Source organism: Chanodichthys erythropterus, chromosome 3, assembly GCF_024489055.1.
Source record: "Chanodichthys erythropterus isolate Z2021 chromosome 3, ASM2448905v1, whole genome shotgun sequence".
NCBI lineage: Eukaryota > Metazoa > Chordata > Actinopteri > Cypriniformes > Xenocyprididae > Chanodichthys > Chanodichthys erythropterus.
In genome coordinates this window covers 41,082,891-41,105,424 of record NC_090223.1, presented here as the reverse complement: position 1 = coordinate 41,105,424, position 22,534 = coordinate 41,082,891, and the positions used below count along the sequence as shown (strand labels likewise).

Sequence of the window (22,534 nt, the reverse complement as noted above, 5' to 3'; positions counted from 1 at the left end):
TACATGTATTTTCAGGATTATTTGATAACTTGGAACAGCATTTATTTGAAATAGATATTTTGTAACATTATAAATGTCTTTATTGTCACTTTTGACCGATTTAATGCATAATTGCTAAATGGAGGTAATTATTTATTAAAATAATAATAATCTTACCTTTTTCCCAACTCTTTTAAATGGAAGTGTAACCGTTTTTCAGAAACTGATTTGGGACACATTGGGGCCAGTAAGCTTATGCATTAGTGACAGAAGGTGGAAGGTAAAGTCTCTACCCTTAGTGTGAGTTGAGTGTGATCACAGATAGAGCAATTATGAGCTACACACACACACACACACACACACACACACACACACACACACACACACACACACACACACACACACACACACACACACACACACACACACACACACACACACACACACTGATGCTGGAAGGGAAGGTCAGTATGAAGGGCAGAACCCTGATTTACACTCTAATTGTGTTTATCATTAATGAATAATTAATGGAAATGGAACATCAGCATTTTCTACAACTCAATTGACTGATTGAATTATAAAATAATAGCTTATACAACCTTGCTATACAACTGATTGTAAAAAACGATGTGTAATAATTAAAGCTATCAATTTAACAATTTTAGTTAAAATGTAAAAATAAGTTGAAAAATACAAATGAACGCTGTTAGTTTTAATTCATAAAAACATATTACAGAATTTTTATCCGAATAAAACAGTCTTGACATGTATTTTTGACACAACATCTTGACAGTGTTCATTGCTTATGTTCAGTGATATGAGAATTATACAGCAAATTATATATTTATTTACCTCTAAATCATGTGTAACCCTGGACCACAAAACCAGTCACAAGTCACTTGGGTATATTTGTAGCAATAGCCAACATTACATTGTATGGGTCAAAATTATCGATTTTTCTTTTATGCCAAAAATCAATAGGATATTAAATAAAGATCATGTTCCATGAAGATATTTTGTAAATATCCTACCATAAATATATCAAAAGAATAATTTTTGTGAGTGGACATGCATTGCTAAGGACTTCATTTGGACAACTTTAAAGGTGATTTTCTCAATATTTAGATTTTTTTTTTTGCAACCTGATTACTGATGTAATCTTGCATCTACACAGCTAGTAGTATACAGATGCAGTGTGTTTTTTAACATGACTTAATTAAGGCCGTTTTTCATACAGTTCAAAGAGAGTCTATGGGCTGCAATATGTCTGAAAGCAAGCTGGAGAAATACAAATGAAGTTATTATAAGGCTGTTTACTAAAGAACCTGAGTTTGTTTTAATGATGTTGTTTGTTGCGGAAGACTAGTGTCAGATCTGGATGCCGGTTTTATTTTTGATTCCTGGAGCAGAGGTAAGACAACAGGCCTTTTAAAGTCTTCCCATGCCAAAACAGCTTTTATTTTATCTCCACTGACAAATTTCATTTGCCTGTCAGATATCTTTTTTTCCCATCAGTAGCCGCGTGAAATCGGTTCCTCAATCTGTGCCTGATGCTCAGTGGTTTCCAGACGCAGTTGGAAAGAGATTATGTCCCTTCTTATCCTTTCCAAGTCAGCTCATTATTCACATTTGGCTCTTTCAGTCTTAAGACTGCATTACCCATGATGTCTCCCATTGAGACTAAATGAAGCTGACCTGCATGGAAGCGTGGGTAATGTATGCTAGGAGAAGTGTGAATGTGGACAACCTATTGTTTTGGGGCAGATGGGATCCTCCTCCTCTCCACCTGACATTTCCTGTGCTGTGTCTCTGCCTCTTGTTATTTACTATCTCTTTTGTCATTCCCTCTTAAATCCTTAATCCCGCTCCATATTTCTCGCTCCCTTGACATTCACGCCCTTCCCTCCCTGTCGTCTTCCCCATCCGTCTGCTGCCAGGTTCACTGAGATGAGAGCCAGTTCAAGGTGTTTGCTCATGAAGGATTGTTGAGTATGAGTGTGTTAGAAGTTGTAACACAGTAAACACTCCTTCCAGCCAATGGACTCATGCCAGCAGAATGCCTGTTGCTGCGCCTGGCAAAAACACACTTTTTGTGTTTGTGTGACTTCCTTAGACAAAGCAACCTTTTAATTATTAGTATTTTTTGATCAATTCGTATAATTCCAATTGTTTATCACTCTTGCACAGAACAGAAGGCAGGGAAACTATGCACTATGTATGCCGAACTTGAATTCACCCTTTTCCGATGATTGTGATGTGCAAATTTAAATGTGTTAGGAATACTTTTTAATTTATTTTTCTGGCTGAAACAACAATGGTTTTGGATTTCATACTGACAGGCATGGATACAGAGGATGCAACATTTATTTATTTATTCAGCAAGCAAAGTGTACGATAATAGGGGGTTACTAAGAACTTTCTATTTAAACAGGAAGAGACTGTCTGATGGATTTGATGTCAAATGAAAAGTAACAGACCACACAGTTGTCATTGTTAATTCTTCCCTTAAATCTTATCTTTACTTTGTAGCACTGTAGCTTTTTATCTTTTAAATTGGTTGACCTTTTATTTTTTATTTGTATCTGTTTTCATTTTGGATCAACTTAAGTCATAGCTTTGTAAATAAACGTTGACTTAATAGTTCATTTGGTTTTTACTTGCAGTTTATAATAGAGCAAACTCATGAAAATGCATTATGCGGCAGTTTCTGTGACCGATTGTATGGAAAGCAGAAAAGGTCAAAACAGGCATAACTGGACTGTACAGAAGATGTTTCACTTGCTAAATCAAAACTCTGATGGCACTAATTAAAAATGTAAAAATGCAGAATGTTTTCTGTGATGGGTAGGATTAGGGGTAGGGGTAGTGTAGGGGGATAGAATGTACCCCCAAAATTACTTGTCTAATACCTTTTTGCTTTTACTCACTTATGCTGTTGCATGTCAATCATTTGCTAATCAATCTGTCTAATGAATTATAATCCTTTCTCCTCCTTCAGTTGACGTACCTTCCTCCTCCATGGGGCGAGTGTGTGTCCAGAGCCCTGGATTCAGGCCTCTTTCAGGTGTACAGCGTGTCTGCCTGCCGTATCGAGTGTGAAACGCGCTACATCATAGAGAACTGCAACTGCAGGATGGTCTACATGCCTGGTACGTCCCAACCTACACTCAAAAAAATGAATTGTTGGATTTACTTAAAAAATAAGTAAATAACAATATTGAGTAATTTGTACAAAAAACTAAAGTAAAGTAAAGCTGACAAAAATACAAATCATTTGAATGTCACTGTTACATAATATTTATATGTGCAGTTTACTTAATAATGTTATGTTGATTACATAAGGTGAACACTTTTTTTTTTTTTTTGAATAATCATTTAAATAAAAAGGATACAACATATCAGAATGCAGCCCCTCACCCCAAAATGCACTCAAAAAATAACTAATTGAACAAACTCAATTGAATTGAGAGCAGGAATTTAATCCTATAAACATGCCTATATGAGGCTCACAGCCTAAACACAGGCGACACTCTTCTGCATGATGGTAACCACAAAATTCAAAAACATTACAGAAACTACTCTAAATGTCCAACATAACTGAACATTGAACACTAACATAAACTAACAACATCTTTCCCTTTACTGAAAAACACATAAAATAACACTTTAATCCCTAAATTTACTCTCCTAATGCAGTCCCTTGCAAAGCATGCTGGGAACTACGGATCCACTGCACAGTTAGTTATGTCAACAATAATGTGTGCGTTTCACACAGCAATGTTAAGTTGACTGAACAAACACTTACTAAGTAAAGCTGACAATACTCAATATAAGTAGAAACAACGCAGTTAAATTACGTTCATGTAGTTACATGAGTTTTTAAGTAATGTGAACAAGGGTGGTTTGAGTGAAACTAACAACAGTGAAAGTTCATTTTTTTGAGTGTAGCAGTGCTTAAAACTTTATACCGTATACCTCTTTCTTTATAATTATACTGTTTATTTTTATCTATACTGTAAAGCAATGTTAGGTAAACTTCCGGCTTGCCTAGCTTAATAGATAAAAACATCCAGCTTTTCTCAGTACCCTTCTTTGTTTTAGATCTGGCAGTTACTACACTCTTACAAGTGTTTGCTTTTTAATGTACCTCGAGTTTTTACTGCATTTTACTTCCACACACCCTGGGCTTGGAATAATTTGCAAAAAGATTTAAAACTAGATAAATTTGTGTCTATTGGTCCATTTAGAGGCATAATAAAGACAGAAATGGAGGCTTGTGATTGTTTTTGTTGAGAGGATACTTTGTTTTAATATTTCTGTTTTATTGTTGTATTTTAAAGTGTTGTCTTACTATATGGCTGCTACCTTGGCCAGGTCTTTCTTGTAAAAGAGATTTTAATCTCAATGAGACTTCCTGGTAAAATAAAGGTAAATAAAATAAATTACTTTATACAGATCCTCTAGCACATCTCGATTTCACTATTGTTGAAGCATTAATAATAATAAAAATGTGAAAAAAGGTGCCTGTAATGACAAATTCCAAAAACTTATTTTTAAAATGACTATAACAATAATAACAGAGTAATAAAAAATAATAATAAAAAATACGTGATTGCCTGTAATGTCCTGCCATAATAAATTTGGCCTAAGAGCAACCTCTCAAAATAAATTAAATTAAATTAAATTAAATTGACAGTACATGTTTGAAACCAGCTTGCAATTAAATTAATTAAAAAAAAACATTCAGCAAGACATTTAAGAGCAATGAAAATATTCCATTATATAAACAAATACAGAAAATGGTGTTCAAAGCAGTGAGTGATTACATACATATGGGATAGAAATAAATGACAGCTTTTATGATGTGCAAATAAATAGTCTGCAAACAAATCAGCACAGATCCAACCTTTTATTTATGTTATCAGATGAAAGACATGATGAAGACGTCGCTTATAATGTCTGTGACTGAATAGTTATGACAAATAGAGTTTGTACTGTCTATCACAAAACCAGCAGGGACCAGTGTTCCTGTCTTCTCTGTGTAAACCCCTGTCGAAGATCTTCATTTCTTGATGAACAGTTAGCCAGTGAGGTCAGATTTCATATGCTCGTGGAAAGCATAAGGTTGTGTGTTGCAATAACTTAATGCCTTGTGGCATTTGTGGTTTGTATTTGGTAGTGGAGCAAAACCTAGCTGAACTTGTTTAGGAGAGGTCAGAATATAGAAAATAATTCAGTTCCCTTTCGTGGGAACTGTCGACGCTGCGTGGTAACGCATTGGGAACCTTCTGCGTGATGTCGTCACTGAAGCACTCATGTATCTAGCCAATCGCGAAGCGAGACGTCAGAGACGGGTGACGTCACGGACCAGGAAACTATAAAGCACACTCGGATGCAGAGCACGCCAGCTTCTGTGTCTTCAGCAGCAACACTTATTTGGTGTTGTTTGTCCTGCTTATTTTTGGAAAACATTATCTCTTCGTCTGAGGACAAGAGTGTTATTGTGCACCACACATATATATATATATATATATAGTGAATAAAGACACGAGTGAAATGGCGGAAGGCAGACAATTTAAAAAGTGTGTTCACCCATGCACACGGTTTATTCCAGATGGGGACACTCATGAGATGTGTGTTGTCTGCCTGGGGGTTGAGCATGCACAGGCAGCTCTCGAGGGGGCTGTCTGTGTTCATTGTGAGAAGCTCACCCTCAGAGTTTTAAGATCACGCCGGGCACTCTTTCACGATAAAGAGAGTGCTCCGGTCGGCGTTCCCCGCGGATCGGGTCCCGCTGTTGCTGAGGCGCAGCGGCGGCTTCATTCGTGGGGTTCGCAAATGGAGCTGGCAGAGGGGGTTGAGACGGGCCCAGCCTTATCTCGCCCTTTACCTGCCAGCCCCAGTGCCTCTTCTCAGGCGGCGGAAGCACGCGCTGCGGTTTCTTCCCCCCAGAGAGAGGCACCCGCGCTTCATCTCTCTTCCTCTGAGGAGGTTGATGTGATGAGCGTGGGGGAAGAGAAACCGCCATCCTCTTCCCCAGCACATGAGGAGCTCCTGGAGGTAGTGACCAGGGCTGTTGCCAAATTAAAAATTGACTGGCCAGCAGAGCGGGCAGATACTAGACCAAAGAGTAAGCTGGATGAGCGCTTTCTGCCCGCTCGGTCACTACCCCAGCGTCGGGGTTTGCCCTTCTTTCCGGACCTCCACACCGAGGTCTCGAGGTCTTGGAAGAAGCCGGCATCATATCGTGTCTTCAGCCCCCAGACCTCAATGTATAGTAACATCGTGGGGCTGAAGCAGCAAGGCTATGCGGCGATGCCTCGGGTGGAAGAGACGCTTGCGGGCTATCTCTCCCCCGAGTCTGCATCGTCGCTGAAAACCCCGACGTTGCCCACCAAGCCATTAAAAACTACATCAGGCTTGGTGGGCAAGGCTTATGCGGCAGCAGGTCAGGCAGCGGCATGTCTACATACCATGTCGCTCCTACAGGCATATCAAGCCGACCTGCTGGGGGAAGTGGAGAATAGCGGGGAGGCCACGTATGAGTGCATCCAGGAAATCAGGATGGCAACTGACCTGGCTCTCCGTGCCACCAAAGAGACGGCAAAAGAAATCGGCCGCTCTATGGCAGCATTGGTGGCTACGGAGAGGCACTTGTGGCTGAACCTCTCGGACATAAGGGAGCGTGACAAAGCCTCCCTTATGGACGCGCCGCTGTCTCCTGCGGGCCTCTTCGGCGACGCCGTTACAACAGTCGTCGAGAGGTTCCAGGAGGCTAAGAAACAATCTGCGGCGTTCCAGAGGTTCATCCCCCGCAAACCAAGAATCCCTCCCCCGAGGCTGATGAGCGGGATCAGCCTCGGCCGTCAACGAGCTCCTCAGCGCACCACAGAGCGCAACAAAGATTAGCGTGGCCGCCCGTGCTCCCCCGCAGAGAGCTTGGGGATCGGGTCGGCCCGCTCAGCCGAAGCCTTCTAGGGGCAGAACGGACCTGCGCGCCGTTATCCTGGCCCGGAAGGCTTCGAAGCGGTCCTGATGTCTGTGGGTCAGGAACCGATGAGGGCGGCCCCCTCCGAAGGGAGCCGGCGAAAAATACATCTAAAAGCCGCTTCCCTTCGGCGCCCTCAGGGGATCGTTATGCCAACCCTGCCACCCAGGGTGCGTCAGGGCGCAGCGGTCTCCACCGACCCTCCGAGGAGGGCCGGCCACTTGATTCGATTGTTCTCTGCCGGTGCGCCGCTTCAGAGCGTCGAATCAGGTGCTCAAAAAACACCAGAGGCCAGTCTCGAGAGACTGGTTCCCTTAGTAAATTTTCTGGTAGAATGGAAACTTCTTCCGAATATATCAAAATGGGTGCTGCTCACTATAAAAGAGGGTTACAAGATCCAGTTCGGGTCTCGCCCGCCCAGATTCAACGGGGTTCTTCCCACAGTGGTAACCCCCGAGCAGTCTCTGGTTATGGAACAAGAAGTTGCGACACTTTTGCGAAAAGGAGCTATAGAAAGGGTTCCTCCTCCCAGCAACCAGTCAGGGTTCTACAGCCGTTACTTCATTGTTCCAAAGAAGGATGGAGGTCTACGACCTATTATAGATTTACGTGTGCTAAATCGCTCAATACAAAAGCTCAAGTTCAAGATGCTGACACTCAAACAGATTATACCACAGATCAGGTCCGAGGACTGGTTTGTGGCAATAGACCTGAAAGATGCTTACTTTCATGTGTCCATCCATCCTTCTCACAGGAAGTTCCTCAGGTTTGCTTTCGGGGGCGAAGCTTACCAGTACAGGGTTCTTCCGTTCGGCCTATCATTATCACCCCGCACATTCACGAAATGCGTGGACGCAGCTCTGGCTCCGCTGAGGATCCAGGGCATTCGCATACTGAATTATATCGACGATTGGTTGATTCTAGCTCAGTCAGAGCAACTAGCAGTTCAGCATCGAGATGCTGTTCTGTCCCATATGAAGAGGCTTGGGCTGAGGCTCAATGCCAAAAAGAGTGTGCTAGTTCCAGCTCAATCCACCAACTATCTGGGTGTAGTGTGGGACTCCACCACGATGCGGGCATATTTGTCTCCCGCTCGGGTGAGTGCCATTCTTATGGCTATGAAAGGGGTGAAGTTAGGCCAGTCACTCACTGTAAAACAGTTCCAGAAACTGCTGGGTCTGATGGCAGCTGCGTCCAACGTGATACCTTTTGGCCTTCTGCACATGAGGCCCCTACAGTGGTGGCTCAGGACCAGGGGGTTCTCCCCGAGGGGAAATCCCTTTCGCATGATCAAAGTCTCAAAACGATGTCTTCGTTCTCTGACCATGTGGAAAGACCCCGGTTCCTGTCCCAGGGACCCGTGTTGGGGGCCACTACTCGTCGAGTAATGCTTACGACGGACGCCTCCCTCACGGGCTGGGGAGCGATCATGAGTGGTCGCTCAGCTCAGGGTCTTTGGGAAGACCATCAGCTCTCTTGGCACATAAATCGGCTAGAGATGATGGCAGTGTTCCTAGCTCTGAAACACTTTCTCCCAGACCTGAGAGGTTACCATGTGTTGGTTCGTACGGACAACACTGCAGTGGTTGCATATATAAATCATCAGGGGGGTCTGCGGTCTCGCCGACTATATTACTTGGCCCGTCAGATCCTCCTGTGGTCCCAAGGGAAGCTGCTCTCGCTGAGGGCAGCTTACATCCCGGGACATCAAAATGTGGGAGCAGATGCCCTGTCGAGGCAGGGGCCAAGGCCCGGGGAGTGGAAACTCCACCCAGAAGTGGTGAGTCTCCTATGGAAAAATTTCGGTCGAGCGGAAGTCGACCTGTTCGCCTCGGGAGAGTCAACCCAGTGTCCGCTCTGGTACTCCCTAACACATCCAGCACCTCTGGGTCTGGATGCTATGGTACAGACGTGGCCGAGGCTGCGCCTGTACGCATTTCCCCCGATCGCCCTGCTCCCGGGAGTTCTGGAAAAAGTACGCCGAGAAGGGGCCAATCTAATACTGGTAGCCCCATTCTGGCCAACCAGGATATGGTTCTCAGACCTAGTGTCGTTACTCAACGGCTCCCCAATGGAGCTTCCTCTCAGACAGGACCTCCTGTCTCAAGCGGGCGGCATGATTATACATCCCCGCCCAGAACGACTGAAACTATGGGCCTGGCCTCTGAGGGGGCCAGACTCATAAATGCTGGTCTCCCAACCGAGGTTGTGGAGACCATTCTTAACTCCAGAGCTCCCGCCACGAGGAAGTTGTATGCCTACAAATGGAATTTGTTTTCTACCTGGTGCAGACACAATAATACGGACCCTGTCCTTTCTTCTGTTAGCTTTGTGCTAAAATTCCTCCAGAAAAAATTCTCGGAGGGCCTATCTCACTCAACCTTAAAGGTTTATGTTGCAGCAATTTCAGCATATCATGCTCCTCTTGAGGGGAATATCTCGGTAGGTCGAGACCCCTCGTCACACGCTTCCTCCGTGGCACACTGAGGTTGAGGCCTCCAGTGCGCACAAGGGTGCCAACCTGGGACTTGGCTGTGGTCTTACAAGGGTTAGCTGAGGCTCCCTTTGAACCATTAGAGGAGGTTCCTGAGAGGTTCCTCACTCTGAAAACGATTATTTTATTAGCTATCACTTCTCTGAAGCGGATAGGAGATTTACAAGCACTTTCTGTTGCTCCCTCTTTCCTTGAATTTGCTCCAGGAATGGTGAAAGCATTCCTGTATCCTAAACCGGGGTATGTCCCAAAGGTCCCTACCAATGTCCCAGGCCCCATTGTGCTTCAGTCTTTCTATCCTCCTCCATTTGAATCTGCGGATCAGGAAAAATTGAATCTGTTATGCCCAGTAAGGGCTTTGGATACTTATGTCCACAGAGCTGCCCTGTGGCGTAAGTCAGATCAGTTGTTTGTCTGTTATGGGTCCCCTAGAAAAGGGGGCCCAGCATCAAAACAGAGAATGAGCAAGTGGGTGGTCGAGGCCATCTCACTTGCATACGAAGCGGCCGGACAGCCCTCTCCCTTGAATGTTCGCGCCCATTCTACCAGGGGTATGGCGGCATCAAAAGCTCTGATGTCAGGAGTCTCCATGAGTGACATATGTGATGCAGCTGGATGGTCATGCCAGCACACATTTATTAAATATTATAACCTTGATGTTGGCTCCACTCCGGGGTCCTCTGTCCTGTCAAGATAACCTTGGCAAGTGCTTGAGCTACGGCTCAGTTGGGATTGCGTTCCCAATGCGTTACCACGCAGCGTCGACAGTTCCCACGAAAGGGAACGTCTCAGGTTACAGATGTAACCCTGGTTCCCTGAGTAGGGAACGAGACGCTGCGTCTCTTGCCGTACCCCTGCACACTTGCAAGTGCTTGCTTCAGACTTACTTAGAAGCTGGCGTGCTCTGCATCCGAGTGTGCTTTATAGTTTCCTGGTCCGTGACGTCACCCGTCTCTGACGTCTCGCTTCGCGATTGGCTAGATACATGAGTGCTTCAGTGACGACATCACGCAGAAGGTTCCCAATGCGTTACCACGCAGCGTCTCGTTCCCTACTCAGGGAACCAGGGTTACATCTGTAACCTGAGACGTTTTCTGTGGGTCAAAGGTGGTTTGGAACAAGCCCACAAACTGACAGCAAGGACTTGGAAGCAGGAGCTGTGACATATTGTGTAATTTGAAAAGTGTGGAAGAGCTCTTCCCAAAATATTCTTCAGAAACGTTCAGTTTTAATTTCATTTCACTGATAAAATGGTCATTTTGGCCTACTGATAAATAGTCATCTTTAATTGTTGCTAAATGGTCTTTTTTAAAGACGTAATATATTTCCATGATTTCATAATATGATTTCAACTTCTCATTGTGACTCAGGGCCCTTTATGTCCCGTTCTTAATGCCAATTTACGCTCTCCCGTAATAGCTGATATTTAAAGTTAGTGCTGCTGTAGATTTCATTGTCAACTGGTCTCTTTTAATGACACTATATAGTCTCCATTTTCACCATTTTCTCCATTTTTATCTGATAAAATTGCACTTCTTTTTCATAAAGGTCCTTATTAATTCTAACCCATAGGTGCCAACCTCAACCTCAAATTGGCACTCAAGACAGAACAATTATCTCATAGATGACTAGTCCTTCATTCACACAAGCGCCCTTCTCTAATAATGTAATTATAGATTCATTAACTGATTATGATTGTCCTTTAATGTACGTTTGGGATACATCTGACACATTTTGACCAGGAGCAAGTGTAGACTCGTTTAATTCTCTCTTCCATGTGTGCACACACATACACTCACTGTTGTTTATTTCCCGTGTCTGGCTGGGTGAAGGTTGGGACTGTTTTTCTCCTACTCAGAACACGATATCAGTGTTTCATTATTAATTTAAGAAGGCTGAATAAAGAAGAATTTTTCTTTGACATTTTCCATATTTTTTTTTCTTTTCATTTTCTTTGTTTCCTTCTTGCTGCTAGGTGATTCTCCGTACTGCACTCCTGAACAGTATAAGGACTGTGCTGAACCTGCTCTGGGTGAGTGTGATCTTCACACACACACACACACATATACACGTCTCAACCCTCAACAGCCATTCATTAACTAATACACAAACACACAGGTTAAGATGAGTCAGAACAATCCAGAATGGCATTCCACTACCTTCAATTCAAGAAATGTTGGCAATTTGTTTGCCAGTCATATTAAAATTAATATTAATATAGAAAAAATTAATAAAATAATAATATCTAATTGACTGCACTGACACTATTGGATGAGAACAAAACTTGAACTCAGTTTAGCTGGATAATGACACTATTGTCTTCTGTAGAGCTGCTTTACAACTGATGAACTCGGCAACATCGACACTGTTATTGAACAGAATTGAATCAACATTGAACTGACTTGAGCTGAAAATCACACTATTTTCTTCTGTAGAGCTGCCTATAGTTGAATTGAACTTGTTTCATAATTTATGTTGCACTGTTATTGAACTGAGTTGAGCTGAATAATGACTCTGTTGTCTTCTGTAGAGCTGCTTTATAGTTGAAATGGATAATTTATGAATTTTGCAAGATTAACATTGTTATTTTCCTGTTTATTACTGTGATGCTAGTTAGAAACAATCTGTATTATATAAAGCACTTTATAAATAAATGTGAATTGACTTGACTTCCCTGTTGGAGGCTCTACTAATAAACTCATAATATTAATTAGATGTGTTGCAGAAGGGAGACTTAACAACCAGAATTATGTCGGATCCTGTTATATATAAGCTATATCTGAAATTGCAGACTTTTAGTACTCACATTGTGACTTTTTAAAAACACATGATTTATAGTATTAATGTGTGTAGTTTGAATGCAATATGGACAAACATTTGTCATGTTGTCATTGACATTCACATCTGGCATTCACAAGTCATCTGGGTACTTTTTGCATACTATTTTATAAAAACTGTGAATTCAGACATATTACTTTTTTTGCCAACTATGCATATCTGCATGCAGCCATAGTGATAAAGCATTTCATGTAGACATATAAACCTCTGTAATTGGCGTGGCACGACGCAACAAAACAAGAATCCTGTTGTAATCAACAAAGCTGTCCACACAGGCACTTTTTGTTGTGTTGCTCGCTTGCACGGTATAAATCCAGGTGTATCTGACATTTTCTCAGTGAGACGGACTGAACGAATGAATTCTGATTTGAATCCTGATGTATTACTAGGCTCATTTTCATTCATCTACCACACTACCATGGCACAAAATATATATGCGCAAGTTTCTGTCCAACAGGCCTTCATGACTATTATGGCACTGACCCTCCATAAAATCCAATTCAAGGAAAAACTGACAACAAGTCTGTAGTTGCGTTTTGTTCTTGAGTAGAATCCTTAAAGAGGATAAAAGGGCAAATGGTAGAGCAAAGAAATAAATAAATAAAATTAGAACAAATCTGTTTGTTTATATGTGTTTTGTACAGCAGTGTGTAGACTTTAGACATCAGAATGTATTATCTATAATCTTCACCAGCTTCACCAATTAGACTATATTAACTCTGCATGGAGAAACTTTGAAAGTATGCTTCAGTTCTCTCACAAAATAATTGCATTTTTCTTTGCTGATCTTGATTCCTCTTAACACGGAGACTTCTTTATTGAACTTTAAATTCCCTCATGAACTTGCTCAAATTAAGTCATTATTTTGGAAACGTATTCAGGGAAAACAAAGACTTTAACTGGTTTATGCACCATCCCTACCGACAGAATGCAGTCTGGCCCTCATTAACTCCCTCTCTACATACCATCTGACAGTATATACCAGTGGTCTATCCCACTCATAATAAGCAAGTTGGCTCTGTGCTCACTAATTATCTTCCACTAATGAGGAAATTCAAATTAGAGCACTGCTAAGACTGTACTTTTCAGGTATTCAGCACACAAACCATTTCCAAAGACTTCCTTGGTTTATTAACATGTCTAATTACACACATTTTTACCTTTGATTAGAATTCTGTGTGCACAATCATGCGAGATAAAGCCAATTTTAATATGAAGAGGGACAGTATTCCAAACCACTGGAAAAGTTTCGATTGGAAATGTCTGACCTCAATCAGACAAGGCACAACGGCACAGCATAAGAGGCTGCACAGCTTGTCCAAAACTTTAGCTGCTGGCTTCAAAATGCTTGACAGCTGGTTCTTATCTTTGGCAAAGTGGAGAGGAAATTATCACCAACTCCAACTCTCTGTTCACAGCACCCTGAGGAGGGAAGAAATATGTACTTTCTGTTTCACTCCAGAACAGTATGCAGATGAACACATTTAGACATGAATGAGAGGCTATTAGAGGTATGAAGTGAAAATTGCTGGATTTAAAAAAAAATAAATAAATGAATAAATAAAAAAGACACCATTGTCTTAGATGTTTGAGATAATATTTTTATGGCAATGATATAGACCAATCAGGGACAGATGACTATTATTTTGCAATTTAAATTGAATTATTTTAATCCAATTAACATTTTTTCCTTTAGTCCAATCAAATACTATGGAAAAAAGAAAATATTTGTGGTCAGTGCCAGGGTAGTTAGCACATATACTGTAACACATTATTCTTTAAAGCACATGTGGACAATGCATGTTTGAATCCAGCTTGCAACATTTCCTAATCCCATTTTACCCTCTTTTCTCCATAAATTCTTGTCCTCTCTGTTCTATACTATACTATACTATACTATACTATACTATACTATACTATACTATACTATACTATACTATACTATACTATACTATACTATACTATAAATAAAAGGCTAATGTAAAGTAAAGTAAAATGAAACATAAAAACTGTGGTTAAATGGCTAGCCACGCTGGAAGTGGAAGGTCGAGTGGAATGCATTGTGAGATATGAGTCTTGAATGCTTTGGTTGTATACTGTACTTTGCCAAACGTTGGTCATTTAACTGTTTCATGCATGCAAAAAATGTCCATGCTGTGCACTGTTTACATTTTGCACTGTCAAAATAGTACAAGTAGTATGAAACTCACAACCATTTTCTATAACAGAACCTTTGTGGTTTGAGCACAGGATCTGCCATAGGCGATGCCTAGAGAAGACAGGAGTTATGGGATGTGAACAGTGCTGTGAAGTTCATACAGAACGATGGATTTAGCAGAAGATTATAGCAGATTTAATAGCTGTGTGTGTGATTGTTTTCTGTTCATTTGTCAATGAGTGTGTTGAGGAGGTTAAATCTCACTTAATTCCCCAATTAAATGATGTGACTTTAGCATCGTCTCCTAGGGTTTTAGAGAGGATGGAAGTGAGGAGAAGATAGAAAAGGAGATAGAAAAGGTCAGGCATTTTAAAATGTTTCTGTGAAAGGTCAGATTCCATCTCCAGGTCATGCAAGTTATGAGCTGATTAGAAATCTGAGGAAGGCACAGCCAAGAGAAAAAGATTTCAGCCCTGGGCAACCGACAAGAGAATAGCAAATTATTCTCTTTTGTTTCTTTTACATGTACAAAAAGAGAAACAGTATTAAACATTAAGGTGTCGGTTATGAAACACATTTGACTCTTGCCAAAAGAAATTCCAGATTTTCCTATTTTAAATTCCAAATTGTATTTTTATTAAAAAATAAGGCTATTATGATTAACAATAGGATAAAATGTCCCCGTAGGATATCAAAAGGAATTTCCAGAGAATCGTTGAGGGTTTTTAATCTCTTGTTGCTCCCCTGTGATTTTTCTTTCTGTCCAGCTGCAGAACAGTTTATGGAAATCACAGTTCAAATGAAATAACTGGGATTCTGACAAAGACCCAGATGGACTCTAGGAATTAAATCAAAAAGTCCTGTAGGAATTTCTTTATATCCAGTAGCAACTTTATATGGTTCCTAGATAATTCTTATTTGATCCCATTAGGATGCTTATTGGTATGATTGGCATTCCAATTACAATTCCGTACACGTTCTTTTAGCACTTTTTGACTAGCAGGGGATGGACTCTTCATTTCACTGAAATTACCATCTAACTCCTTATTACTCACTGAAAGCTAAATGTCAGCACAAGTTTATTCAAAATTAATACATTTCACCTGCCAATCAATCTTTTGTTTTTCAGTCAGTTTTTGTAGACTTCTAGAAAGCACTTTGACAGAAAGATCCTTGTGGTTTATTTTTTTATTTTTTTGCAGTATCTCTGTAAAGATAATCAAAAGTGCAAAAGTGCAACACGCAATATTTTTCAAAGTCTCAAGGTTCGACAGCAGCGATTTAAAAGTGTTCTGACAAGGCTAAAAGTTGAATTATACTCCGATCTGTGTGAGTGTTTGTGTGTGTGTATGTGAAGACATACATGGATATCATATATATAGAACTCAGTTCAGGAATACCTCCTGCAGAAAGAACAGACCGATATTCTCCCTTTCTTCCCTGTACTCTTTCCTGTCTCTCCTCATTTTCTTTTTCTCTTTTCTTTTTTCTCACTTCTATTCTATTTTATGCTCTCCGTAGCTGCTCTGTCAGCTGTTGAAGGCACAAACTGCATCTGCAGGAGCCCCTGTAACATGACCCGATACAACAAAGAGCTTTCCATGGTCAAGATCCCCAGTAAAACCTCTGCCCGCTACCTGGAGAAGAAGTTCAACCGATCTGAGAAATACATCACGTGAGTTTGCACCTCACAACCCTTTTAAAAGCCGCTTTCCTCTACATCAAAATGGCTTTGAATTCAGCATCCAAAGGTTTCTGAGTTTTTTTTTTTTTTTGTCTGTGTTACAACTTCTCCTTTCCAAACTTTTTAATTGTAGTTCTTGTAATACCTTTCACAGGCTTTAACTTTATCTCATTACTGCCACCAATTTGCAAAATTACCAGTTAATGTACCACCTCATATCAATGATCACAGAGATACGGAGCTTGTTAATGATCACAAGCCTGCACTTTTCTGCCAAGGACGAGCTATGATGTTATTAGGATTGAGAATAAAATTTGGAAATTAATAATTGGCTTCATTTTATTCACAAGGTTGTACTGAATTGGCCATGAACCAGAGGACATTGAAATGACAGGAAGATGAATTTACTGAATTAAACAAAACAATTTAGTAAAAACAGTCATTAATTTACAACTGAACGAATGTGGAGTCATTATGTTTTTTGAAAGAACTTTCTTCTACTGACCAATTTTTCCAATATATTTTTAAATATCATTACAATTTAAAATAACTGTTTTTTTCTTTGAGCAATTTTCAGCATCATTACTCCAGTCTTCAGTGTCACATGATCCTTCACAAATCATTCTAATATGATGATTTGATGCTCAAGAAACATTTATGATTATTATCTGTGTTGAAAACAGTTGTGCATTGCAATATTTTTATAGAAAGCGTGATACATTTTTTCCTTATTTTTGATGAAGAGAAAGTTCAAAAGACCAGCTCTTATTTGAAATGGAAAGATTGTCACTTTTGTTACATTTAATGCATCCGTGCTGAATAAACAAATAATTAATTTTAAAAAAAATCTTACTGCCCCAACATTTTGAACAGTAGTGTGTATATATAAGTTAAGAAAAAAAGCAAGTAATGCTGGTAAACACAACATGACTGTTATTTTGAAGTACACCTAAAACAGTTCGGTTGCTTTTTGAATTTATTCTGTTTTAATTTTGCTTACTAAATATAAATTGCAATTTTTTCATTGTTCAAATGCAAATTGAGGAAATTATTATAAATGAATTGACATTTCCATTCAGTTATAAACGGCACATAGCCAGGGTTGTGACACTGAACATGAGGAAATGGACACTGGATTCTGCGAGAAAGCTTCACTCGTGTCAAAGAAACTCCCCATGTGTGTTGTCGTTCATAATGTGCGTTTGAAATGTTGCCCCATAGATGTGCTTCTCTACAATAAAAGCAGCATTAGGACATCAAGACATTTGATGTGGCCCTCAGACATATTTATTTCTCCTCAAGACATTTAGCTGACAAGTTGAGAACACTTTTGCTTTGTGTCAGGAAGATTCAGTGAGATGTTCTTCAGTATAGTGACAGATATCGCATCCTCTCCATTCATTAGTTCATCGTCATAGCGATAAGCTTGTGATTGATGTGTCTGAGACGTGGAGCTATTGGAAATACTGACTCTCTCGCCCTCTCTCTCTCTCTCTCTCTCTCACACACACACACACACACACACACACACAGAGAGATACACACACAGATGTTGCTCAAGTGCAGAGTCAATTAAATCAGCATAAAGCAGACAGCATATCATCACTCTAGTGTCCCACTAGAGAGATAAGCTTCTCTAGACAGTTTCATTTTATGGTGATAGAAAAAGAAAAAAAAACCTTGTTTACTTTTAACTCCTCCACTCCTCCCTCCTCACATACGCACAAATTATCGGTCATGCCAAGATCATTCATCTCTGCAGAATAATTGGAGCATAATGAATGGTTGAGATAATGCTAGTGTAATTGTTGTCAGGGTTTGGAGGTTGCAGTTTAGCCACTAACATCCAATAACAGTCAATTTGCCTTTGGCTCAGTGTGTGTGTGTGTGTCCCAGTGGGGGCTTAAACCTGAATGCACACGGACTCATGGGGACTCGTGTCACCGTGGGGACATAAATTGAGGTCCCTATGATGTAGCAATCCTATAAATCACACAGAGTGAGTTTTGAATGAGAAAATGTAAAAATGCAGAAAGTTTTGTGTGATTGGTAGGTTTAGGAGTAGGGTTAGTGTAAGGGGACAGAATATACAGTTTGTACAGTATAAAAACCATTATGTCTATGGAGTGTCCCCACAAGGATAGTAAACCAGACATTACCAGTTCTTTGATCTGAGTTTCTGTTCTAAGCAGCCACAATGTTTTATTGGCCAACTGCACACTTTATTGGTCATTTGTTTTTTATTTCTGTTGCATCATGGTGAGTAGCCCTGCCCACAGTGAAATCAAATCTAATTGGTCCAAAGTCCTGCTATACTTAGCCTAAAATGAAACATCAAAAGTCTTCTGATTTGTTGTGTTAGTGTCACATTTTACAGCATTTGCAGGTATTTCAGGTGTGAACAAACCAATCACTTTTTACATGAAACTTGTTTACTGGTTTTGCCATGAATCAAAATATCTGAAATTCAAAACATCCCTCTTTGTGTTCTGTTGATACAGGGACAATATCCTGGTTCTGGATGTGTTCTTTGAAGCTCTGAATTATGAGACCATAGAGCAGAAGAAAGCATATGAGGTGGCAGGTCTACTAGGTAACACAACACACAATGGATACTGTCTCTTTCATCTTTTCTCTCTCTTTGTTCATCTGAATCATAAATATATTTATGTTGCAGGTGATATTGGTGGTCAGATGGGCTTGTTTATTGGTGCAAGTATCCTGACCATACTGGAGCTATTCGATTATGCATATGAGGTATGTCAGCATCTAAACACAGGGTCCAACATGCCATCGTGTAACATTCTCTATTATAATAATTAAAAAAAAAAATAAATAAAAAAAATAAATATATATATATATATATATATATATATATATATATATATATATATATATATATATATATATATATATATATATATATATATATATATACTGGACACTTTATTGGTCATTTGGTTATTTATATATATATATATATATATATATATATATATATATATATACTGTACATATATATAACAACCAGGACAACTGTTTTCGACATTGATAATAATAAGTAGTGTTTCTTCAAATCAGCATATTAGAATGATTTCTAAAGGATCATGTGACACTAAAGATGATGCTGAAAATTCAGTTTTGATTAATGGAATAAATGACAGTTTAACACATATTAAAAATAGAAAACAGCTGCTGTTTTTACTGTATGAGCATGAGATGTCTTTCAAAAACATAAAAAAAAAACGACAACTTACCTATACCCCAAACTTTTGAACAGTAGTGTACGCATCTCTCGGGTAAACCACAGTTGTCACAAAAACATGAAAGCCTTTTGTGATTCACCCCCCAAATATTTTTATTTTGCTCTATTATTGCAAGTAATATTGTGCATGTGTGATTATCATTCTTATAAGTTAACCAGCCAATTCTGTCAATTTTTTGTCTGACACAGACAAAAACCCGTTGTTCAGTGTCTGAACTCAGGGGCACAGGAAACGCTATACACACTGCAATAAGCACACTGAGACATTAAAAACTGCAAATTTATTCCGAGAATCGCACACACACACATAAATTCTTCCAGACACTGTGATGGCTGTTGAAAACTTAAGTCTGTCTGTCTCTGGTGTAGAATGAATGACACTCTGATGGAGAGTTTCATCATAATGAGCCTTCATTAATTCTGCATTGCTACTGGTCTCTTTGCTCTGTGGACAGCAGCCAGCACAAGCCCTTACACCACTCATACCCTCAGGGACACACACACACATTTTGCATTCTGTCCTGTCCTGTTTTAATGGATTTTTGATTCATTATAGCTTTAAATGGATGTTTATTTAATTTAAATTCAAACTTTTTTATTTTCTTAAGCTTCTGAAGTCTCTCTGGATTTTAATAAATTGTGGCTGCTGTTAAAAAAGCACATTAAATTAAAAGAAACACTAAAGTGTTTAGCTTCATTGTGAATGCATGACACAAAAATGTGGTCATGAACTGACCTATTAACCAGTAATTATTAAAAAAGAGGAGGCATGTTAAACATCCTCGGGGCCAGGGCAAAGGCACCCCTGCTAGTGTGTGATATTACGAATCATACTAGAGCTCATGAATATTGATTATATGAGCCTCACATTTATTGGTATCCTCCTAGTGCAACCCAGTAATGCGACCTAATTAATATTCATGAGTTCTGACTTTTCCATAGTAGAATTCTACCTGCCCAAATTTTTTCACATGACCAAAAAGATGTTATACCGACAAACGACCCATAGGAGCGTTTACTAAAGTTTCGCCCCTATCGACAACAGGATCATATCTTGGGTATGATAACGTATCGCATATTGCATATCGCATATCTCGCGTAGCTTAATTGGCAGAGCATTGCAATATATAACAATATGGAATCGTGATCATGCGATCGTGGGTTCGATCCCAGGGAACGCATGTGCTCATAAAGTGTATATGCACTATAAATCACTAAGGGTAGGTTTAGGGATGGGGTAGGTGTAGTCGTTAATAAAAAAATGAGTTTTTGCTAAATGGAAATTGGACAAATGATGTAAAAAGTCCACATATTCCATTTAAATGGTACATCATTTCATGACGACAGACGTAACACAACACTGTCATTATTTTTATGTCCGCTAGAGGGCGCATGACTTTAAAACGTAAATATAGGTCGTAATAAGGTGCTTGAAAAATGACCTATAGGGTGTTTTTTTTTTTTGTTTGTTTTTTTGGAGGACCATATTGCATGGATAATTCATTCAAATATGAAAATACAATGTAAACGGTCAAGCAATGATCTCAGTTCTAACCACGCTCTAAAAACCAACATTTTTGTTAAACAACAATAAAATTAATGCAACCGTCTGCATCAATCTTTTTCAGTTATGAAAAGTTCTAATGAAATTATGTTCCACCAACAAACTAAGTTAGTGGAAATTAATAATTTGTAGCATGAACACATTTTTTTTCATAAACAGTCAACAGTTAAATTATTTCTTTTTAGAGTGCATATCAAACAGGCTTTGACATCACTGTCAAGAAGTTTAGTCTGTTTTGATTCATGTAAGTTTTCAGGCTTTTTATTAGCTCCAACTTCAAAACCTTTCCATTCCAGTGACATTTTAGAGTAGATCATGTCAAGATGAGATCATGTGTGCATTGCCAACATGAGGATCTGCGCAGCCAGTTTGGAGATGGAAACTAGACCAGACTGCATGAATTTCCCAATCAAAATGGCCACTTTCAATTCCCGTATGATTTCACGTTCCTGGGATCCCCCCGTGGTCATTGCCCTGGGCTGCAACCCATGTCGCTGATTTGATTAACACAGCGCTGGCAGAGCTACAAAGCTGTTCTCAGGCCAGCAGTTTGAGACCTGATTTGGCAGTGAATGAGATGGTGGTTTGTGATGTGTGCTGGCAGGTGGTGAAGGAGAGAATGCTGGACCTGCTGAACCGAGAGGAGGAGGAAGAGAGTCATGGAGAGGATGTGGTAAAAACAACCGCCTGCTAAGCTTCAAATAATTTATTTAGATATCAAGAACCCATTGCGTGGAATGACTGAGTTGTGCCTCAGGCATACAGTTTTAAGAACGATAACATCTGTTTGTTTGGTTTTTCTCAGAGTACATGTGATCCGGTGGTAAACCACTCTGAATCGATTAGCCACACGGTCAGTGTTCCCCTGCAGACCACCCTGGGCACCCTCGAGGAGATCGCCTGCTGAGCGCCGTTCCCCTCCACACCACCAGGAGGAGCCGGGCTTCTCCACTCCAATGGGTGAAGGACAGAGGAAAAAGAAGGAAACAGACTGGTTTTCTTTTTCTCAACATGTCATCATTTGGCATAAACATGAGAACTCGAAGCCAAGGAGCTTCTTGAGGAACATGAGGACCCCAAAGTTTCTCACAAACACCATCTGTTTGTTCTGGACTCATGAAGGAAAGCAGAAGTTTGTGGACCTGTCAGGACAGTCACTTGTAAACATAAGACAAACACGAAAACACGAGCATGTGAGGAACTGCAAATGCACCCGGCCTCGGCGTGTTCTCGCATCCTCTCTCTCTCTCTCTCCCCCCAGCCGCCATTTTGAAGTTTACTGCCAAAACACTGTAAATTATTAACAGAGAAAATGTTGTAAAACTGTTCTAACTGTGCATGTGTCAGTTCCATGCGTTACAATACGGTTTTCTCAAACATGTCGTTCTCTCTCACGTGTGGAGATGGTTTTGTTTTCTTGTGCTGTTCGTTTGCTATGTGATTCTAGCATCTCATTTGGCTTTTCGATGTATCAGGGATGCATCATAAAACCGAGAGCCCCTTCCTTCCTTTTATTTTTCTATCCTTCATAGAAGAGCCGGATGGGTCACGGTACAATAGCAGC

The 22,534-nt window shown here is 40.1% G+C and overlaps 1 protein-coding gene across 2 annotated transcripts in view; it reads left to right on the top strand.

The window, feature by feature from the left end:
* Positions 1–22,070, top strand: part of asic2 (acid-sensing (proton-gated) ion channel 2) — a 448,191-nt gene extending 426,121 nt beyond the window's left edge. For both annotated transcript variants that reach the window (XM_067375601.1, XM_067375593.1), the window contains exons 4-10: positions 2,978–3,128; positions 11,437–11,493; positions 15,979–16,132; positions 18,643–18,734; positions 18,819–18,898; positions 21,575–21,643; positions 21,776–22,070. In XM_067375601.1, coding sequence (XP_067231702.1) covers positions 2,978–3,128; positions 11,437–11,493; positions 15,979–16,132; positions 18,643–18,734; positions 18,819–18,898; positions 21,575–21,643; positions 21,776–21,877 — 705 coding nt within the window. In that variant the 3' untranslated portion in view covers positions 21,878–22,070. The remainder of the gene's footprint in view (positions 1–2,977; positions 3,129–11,436; positions 11,494–15,978; positions 16,133–18,642; positions 18,735–18,818; positions 18,899–21,574; positions 21,644–21,775) is intronic.
* The last annotated feature ends 464 nt before the right edge of the window (positions 22,071–22,534 follow it).